The 7,942-nt window shown below is 36.0% G+C and overlaps 1 protein-coding gene across 1 annotated transcript in view; it reads left to right on the top strand.

Annotated features, from left to right (window-relative positions):
* Window positions 1-1,598: 1,598 nt before the first annotated feature.
* Window positions 1,599-7,942, top strand: part of LOC108799180 (cartilage matrix protein-like) — a gene marked incomplete at its 3' end in the record, with an annotated part of 7,582 nt that continues 1,238 nt past the window's right edge. Inside the window, exons 1-2 of the mRNA XM_018571007.1 lie at window positions 1,599-1,683; window positions 4,592-4,938. Of these exons, the coding sequence (XP_018426509.1) occupies window positions 1,599-1,683; window positions 4,592-4,938 (432 nt within the window). The remainder of the gene's footprint in view (window positions 1,684-4,591; window positions 4,939-7,942) is intronic.

Below are 7,942 nucleotides of genomic sequence, written 5' to 3'. Positions count from 1 at the left end.
TAAAAAAAGGCCATTGGGGACACGTTCCATTGCAATTTTTTTATACCATTTAGCAAGGAGAGGCTGGTTTATTGCAGCTTAAAGGACAACAATGAAAATGCACAAATCTAGGCTGCATGCTTGGATAAGGGTCTATTAAACTTTATGGGTACCCCACACTCTTGTGTTTTTTTGTTTCTTTGTTTTTTAAATGGTACAGGCTGTTTCAGGAAAAAGAAACAGCACGGTCAGTTTGTTCACTGAACTGTGAACAAGCTGGGTTTGGGTTGAACCTGAATTTCATCCCTACTTGTTACAGGTCAGCAACACAGAAAGTGTTATAGCCACTGAAACATCATGGCAGCCAAACAACTGACATTTTCAAATGGAAAGGTCTACAATGGCAACCTTCATAGTTCTCTCAGTAAAAATATTATTTAATAATATTTTGTGTTAATATCTCAGCCTTCAACTAGTGTACGTGTAGTGTATGTAGGGTGGTGTATTTGTGTGCTAGTGTACATGCATGACTGTATGTATGCTGTTTTGTTTTCTGCTGTACTGACTAAGCTCATTATCGCAACATGGTTTTCAATCAAGGATCACATTAAAAAAAATCTGCTTCACTGCAGATGGCAGGAGTTAAATATAGGGAGTAGTCATATGGAGGGAAAAGAGGAAAAGTAAAGTATACAAAGTGATTAAAGCTACTGGCTGTGTAGAAAGGAGAACTTGTAAGTTCTGTGTATAAATGGGAACAGTTGCTGTTTTGTTTGAGTTGTCAAATAAAAGCATAACACAACATCACAGACTTTCAATAAAATAAGGTTTCTGAGGTCAAACTTTTCTTTAACTTGTTATGTGTCACCACAGAGCAAATGTGCTACAAATGGTTGCTATAGTCTATTTCAGTTGCTTGTAGAGCTCTATTGCACTGATGCTCCGTAGTCTTGAATAGTGGCGCAGAAGGCTACGCAGATACTTTGTGTGCTAAAGCTGGAATTAGCCGTGATCCTGAACAGAGATCTTTATGTCTTCCCTGCAGATACAGGACTCCATTTATAAGTTACACTGAAAGGCTCTCATTTAGGTGCTTTCACCTGATTACCATTAGTAGTAAAACTACCAGCTGCAGTCGACAAGCATTCCGTGCCTTCATTCACTTTTCTTAGACTGGTGGAAAACAGAGCCCACAGCTGGTCCTCTGGGTGCCCTCACCAGCTCAGCTATCTAAACTAAGATTCAGCACTGGATAGGTGAACAGCCACCGCTATTAAATTCCCTATCGTTATGTTATGTCTAGGCGATCTCTAACACAGCTGTTTTAAACATGCTTCAAGAGTTTCTCTTGTACCCACTACTTTGCTATAGTAAAGTGAAGTCAAGTAAATGAAAGAGTTAACTTTAATGTGTTGAAAACCAATATTACAAAACCTTAAATATACTTTCCTTAATCTTCCTCCTCCTAATTCACCTCCCTCAAGCCAGTCCCCACCCATTCCATCCCTCTATGTCACTTAACTGGGAGGCACACCTGGAGGGACGTAAGTAAGATACGTTGAACACAAATTACCCATTCCATTATCTTCACTTTGCTTTCTGACTTCCCTCTGGACATCATGAAGACCTGTCTACTTTCGGCTCTTCTGCTCTTCAGCTGCTATGCCTATTTTGCAGTGGGAGCACCTCCACAGCAGCAAAGGGGTAAGTGTTCTATTTAATTTTTAATGGCCTCAGCACAAACGTGTAGACAATGCATCGGTAAAACATTTATCCAGAATACTATTTTTTAAACCTCAGCACTGTAACTTAAAGAACAAGAACTACTATTAGGCACTTTGAAGCGGTAGAAGGGGTGCTTCTAACAATTTAGTTAAAATTCAAACAAATTAGTTGGTTTATATTTGAGTTCATTTATACAATTGTAGCTGGATAGATATTTTAGTTAAGCAAAAATTATTACTCATAGTAAACTGCAACAAGCTATGTTTTGGAGAATAAAAATAAATTAGCAGCCATGTACAGTAAGGCAGTGCAAACTGCGATAGAAATTTGAAAAGTACAATAAGACATAGTAACCAATGAATTTACAGTTTTCCTAAATCAGATCAGTAAATGTGTTCTAATTGGTTTCTCTGGGTTGCTATACTTTGCACAGTGCATATTATCTTGTGAAAAAAGAGAAAGGTTAATCATGGAACACCTTAAAGTACTTGTAATCTACATGTATATAGGTACATGCTTTAAGTGTACCTGATACTCAAGTTTAATTGTTGCTCCAAATTTGCAAATATATGATTCACATCATACCACACTATGTAATTTCAGGAAAACATACATTGTTTATGTGGTCCTCCAACAGTCATTCTTAAATCAAAAAATAAATCATCTCCTGTACATCTGACCACATCTCTTCAACATGTTATAAACTTAAGCGATCCGGACATCCATAGACATAGCATGTCTCCTACAGCTTTAGAGGCAATGGCAGACCCTTTACAAAGATATACTTTGAAATCTAAACTTCTATTACAAACCATGAAGATATGATTAAGACTGTATATTTTTTTTAAACTTCTACACGTCCAATCAAAATGAACAAAGACTGTATTACCTAGCAGACACCCTAATGTGCTGCAACACACCTGTACTATAACAGCACAGCTCCTTTTGCATTTACTTTCGGAAAGTCACTATTTTGATAGCTTTATGCAAATCCACGTTGACAATGCTCATGCCTGGTGCCCAGGTGAAACCATTGCCTTGTGTGAGCAGAAAGTATAATTATATTCCCCATATCCAAAAGTTTGGGTTTTCAGGAAGCTCAAGTGGCAATATGGAAAGTTGTACTGTGACAGTATAGGTATGTTGTAGCAAATTCTAGTGCCTACTAGCTATCTGCAGTACAGGTTTACATTAAAGGTGATATTGTCACATTACAAAAAGATAAATAATTGTAAAATACACATATGAATCCCCTTTCTACATCTATGTATCCTAAGTGTACCTCAATAAACTGTAAATGTACAAAATAATATATTTTATACTGTCAAATTATTTCAGCAACAATTACTGTACACCATTGCTCTTCAAACGGTGTTATTAAATTGTCCCTATTATTTGAAATACCTGAAATTGAAGAAAAAAGTTCTATCATTTTAGAAGAGTTGGAACGTTTTCTTACATTAGCTTGTTTTTGGCCTGTTATTATTAGAAGCTTAACCTAGGTTAGTCTCTATCAAATGACGCTGTTGACATTTCCAAGTAGGGAAATTTATTGTGAAAATGTCACATTTGCTCATATGATTTAGGAAAATCTGGAGATCTGCAATAATTAGAGTAATACTTATTCTAATTATGCAATATGTATAGATTATTTATGTATATACATTTGCATAATTATCTTGTGCATTACTATTATTTTTATTGCAACCATTATTGTTATTGTTGTTTATTGTTATGATTTCCTTATGATTTATAGATGGTTTCTAAGATTATGTTTTCAGATTTTTTAATAATGATGATTCAACACCAAGAATGTGCTAACAGTTTGAAGGCTGCATCTTAATGACTACACAGAGCTTGGTGTGGTGTATAGTTAGGTCAGAATTCAAATCCTCAGTGGCTTCTGTGAAATACACTGCTTGTATGAACATTTCATAGATTTAGTGTAGTCATAATTTACATTGATCCTGCCCTCTGTAAGTGGGTATAATAGATTAAAAAAATATTGATTTTAAGTGTTCACATCAGTTGTTGCCGATATCTTTCTTCTCATAGCAATTAATACAACAGGCGCTTTTATTTAAAGATTTGTGTAGTGTATTGACAGCAATTTGTGGCATAGAAATACTTTATTATGTGAAACAATCATGTTAATACTAATTTTAGGTTCATAAAGGTATATTATCATTTGCATGCTATTTTTCAATTACTAAGTATAAAGATGGTTTATACTAAGTATAAACAGATAAATATTATCAAGTGGATAAATCCCACAACTGAAAGAATGTTCCAGGTTTTTGTCACTTCTATTTAGTCAAGAAACAAGTTAAGGCATTGCAAGGTGTAAGGTGTTTGCCAGCTTTTTGGAACCCAATATGGAGATCAGGTTTTAAAATGAATTCAGCCTGCACTGGAATATGCTGCCATTTACTAATGACCACAGCCATACATAACACAGTGGAATAACAAATGAAGCATCGTACGGATTAAATCGGTTCACGGTACAAACATGTTGATTTTGACCTTTATTTTTAAAATATTATCACTGTTTATCTCAAGCTGATACTTCTGTGCATTAGGCTTTAGAAATTAGTTTTCTTTAATGAGATATTGTCACAGTTAGTGGGCAGATCACAATCATCAGTCTTGTATCCCGCAAACCCCATTTTGAAAATGACTGAATGTTTTACCAGTAGTTTTATGGAAAGTGGCTCTGTTGCTGTGTGTACCCCACAAAGATCTTCTTTCAGTTGTATTCATTTATGATTTAATGTGTCTTGCTGACTGTAGACAGCTGAGAACTATAAAAGAGTTTATGTTATTGAATTTACCAGATAACTAAGACACAGACAATGTCTTGTTTATTTTTGCCTCTCATCCAACAAAGGCCCAAACTGCAGGACTCATCCAACTGACCTGGTATTCATCATAGACAGCTCACGTAGTGTACAACCTTCTGAATTCGAACGAGTGAAGGACTTCTTGTCTCAGGTCATCGAATCTCTGGATGTCGGTGTAAATTCTACAAGAGTTGGAGTCCTCAATTATGCCAGCTCTGTCAAAAATGAGTTCTCTCTCAAAACTCACAAGACAAAAGCTGCATTACTTCAGGCAGTCAAAAAAATCCAGCCTCTGTCCACCGGTACAATGACAGGCCTTGCTATTCAATATGCCATCAACCAGGCTTTCACTGAGGGCGAAGGGGCACGTCTCAGGTCACCAGGTATCAAGAAGGTGAGCAGTACATATATTAATCTACCACAATAATCCATAAACCACTATATCAGAAGAACTATTTATTAACTATAAACATAAATCTTATTCTCAGATTTGGTAATAATAAATCACATTTGCAATATTAATTGTTCCTACAATGTCCAGTACAACATGACTGATACAAGATGATGTGTTTCCATACAATAATGTTCACCTTAATTGTATGATGTGTCATGGAGTACACACATTTCTATGTCAATAAACTTTAAAAGGTATATTGAAGATCTGAAATATCACTGCAAAATAAATGTAAGGAGTTTCCTCATACATTTTTTTATGAATTGATTCAATTTGTCTTGCATGAATGGCAATCTAATTGTTCATTTCCATATGAGCAAAACTTTGAAAGATTGTCTTTCTATCCTGGTATGAGCTACTAAGCTTCTAAAAAAAGAATGCGTTAGCAGTAGCACATATTTTCTAATTGAGCTGAGGAGAACAGAAAATTTCCAAAAACAATCTCTTCTTAAAGCAATAAAGCTCAAAGAGGAAGTGAAGCTCACTGACAACTATATCTGAAAAATTGGAGGTACTAATAAAACCAGGATCCAAACTGCTTAATATGACATCCTAACCTTTTTGGATCACCCCCCATACATAGACCAATCCCCCATCGCACTAATCCTTCTAATCTATTCAGAAAAAAACATGGATGGATGGAATCATTTGTTTTTACAGAGTCCTTACAATATTTTCTTCCCTACAGTGACATTGTTAAACAACTGTGTTGATATTGTTTGTACTGTGCAACAGCCTCTTTGTAAGACCAGCTGAAACTTGTATAAAGCGAAAAAAAAAAAAAGCTGTCACTGATGACCACCTCCTAAAAGTTCCAACTACCTGCCTATCTTGGTGAGTCAATGGGTTTAGTTGTCTCTTGGTCACTGTCCCAGAGCAAGTGGAGTCATGCCATCTCATCTGCTTACCTATTATAAGTCATTGGGGTCAATTTACTAAAGGCAAGTAGGCTAATCCATCCAATTTTATTTTTACTTTTTTGCAAAGTTAATTTTTTACCAGGTTCACTAAGCTAAGAGAAAATTCTCGTGCAAAGAGCAAATTCCCCTTCAAAGTGTACAGCCTATTTGCCTTTAGTAAATCAACCCCAGTGACCAAGAAAGTAGAAATGCCATTGCATTAGCTTGATAACCAGACAAATAGCATTTTTAGAAGGAGAGATCAGCAATTAAATCCTTCTTTTTTTTCCTCAGTAAAGGGCTCCTATATTGTTATAATAGCTATGGCTATGCAAAAGTGATGATCCACTGATAAGAATGTTAGCAAGCTAACACTTATGACTTGAATATTACAGATGTCTTTCAGCAAGCTACATAATTGTGATATCTAAAAATGAAACCATTCCCGTGTATCAAGATGCCATTTGCACAGATCAGGACCAAGTAGCGTTATGTCCTGTATGCTTCTTTGTTTGATATTTCCCAAGCTCTAAAGCATTCAGTTTAAGGAATGTAGCTTAGATAACGCTAGCACAGAAAGCTGTGACAGGTGTTATCAGTTGGACGTGCAATGGGATGAGAGCGGGCCCCTTTTCAGGTATAGTATAACTAGGTTTAGAAACACACAAACCTTTGTCAAAAATAGCTGTGAATTATACACAATGGGTAAAATAAATGACTTATCTTACTTTTCTTTGAGATTCACAAATCACAATTTGTCATAGCAATGGATATGTCTCTGTGGGGGTACGGTAGAAAAAAGAAAACAGTTGTAAAAAGTTTACATTACATAAAAAAGAAATGCATAAACTCTTGTCAATGGTTACACATAGCTGTAAGAAAGGACAAAATCTATCCCAGAAACAAGAGTCAGGAATTTAAAAAAACAAAACAAATATAACTGGCAAGTTATATAGCTCCGGTGTTCCAATACTTGGAACATCGGAGCTGCTCTGGAAATGCATTTGAACAGATCTCTTTGTTAAAGTGTTAAGTGTAGAGAGATAGATAATACCCCCTATTAAATTCAGTTATGCATCCATTGAATTACTTACGGTAAATGTATTTTTACATTCATCTCAGCCTGTCTTTGCCACAGCCATTTGCCATTGCCATTGCATATCAGCATTCACACAGGGAAAAGAAATGTCAGAACTGTTAGTTAATTAATTAGGTTTAACTGCATTGCACAGTGCCATGAACCTGATTAGAGATGAGGTTCGGACTCACTGCCACCATGGATTTGAGGCGAACCCTGCGTAATTCACCAGACTGAATTCCTTATCCATAACACACTGCATGACCTTTGAACTAAATCCAGCTATAAATGGTTCAGATTTCGTCTGGTTCTTAATGAACCGGCCGAGATTCGAATCTTGGGCACCGACACTTTTCTAACTGGCATCCCTCGATCAGCTGTTGGAAAGAGCAAGTCAGAAAATTCTCTGCTGAACAAGCGAGGAGCCAATAAGCTTTCAGCCCTGTTTGGGTAGCTGGCTGTCAGAATACCCAAAGTAATTAGCAGGAGATTCCTTAATCAACACTTGTAAATGTTAATAGAGTTAACATTCGTTATTCATTAATAGAGTAATCTGTTGTATTTCTTCATTCAACCTGCTGGTTGAATGAAGTAAAGAAAAAAATAGAAACATGTATACACAAATTAAGGCCAGCAAAAGGGCCAATACTGGGGGCTTTGTTATAGTGCCTGCGGTGGAAAGGGGCCCCAATAATACTAAATAATCTTTATTCTGATTATTACAGGTGAAACTCGATTAATTAGAATATTGTGCAAAAGTAATTGCAGTAATTGCTGCAAAAGGGGCCCAAACCAAGTACTGAGTACATATGCATGCTTGTACTTTTCAGAGGTCCGATATTGTTCTATGTACAATCCTTGTTTTATTGATTGCATGTAATAATCTACTTTTTTGAGGTTGTGGATTTGGGGTTCTTGGGGTTTTCATGAGCTGTAAGCCATAATCATCACAATTATGACAAATCAC

Source organism: Nanorana parkeri, unplaced genomic scaffold (assembly GCF_000935625.1).
Source record: "Nanorana parkeri isolate BGI_ZX_2015 unplaced genomic scaffold, ASM93562v1 scaffold1653, whole genome shotgun sequence".
NCBI lineage: Eukaryota > Metazoa > Chordata > Amphibia > Anura > Dicroglossidae > Nanorana > Nanorana parkeri.
The sequence above is the reverse complement of the archived record's forward strand: the minus strand, read 5'-3'. Positions and strand labels throughout refer to the sequence as shown.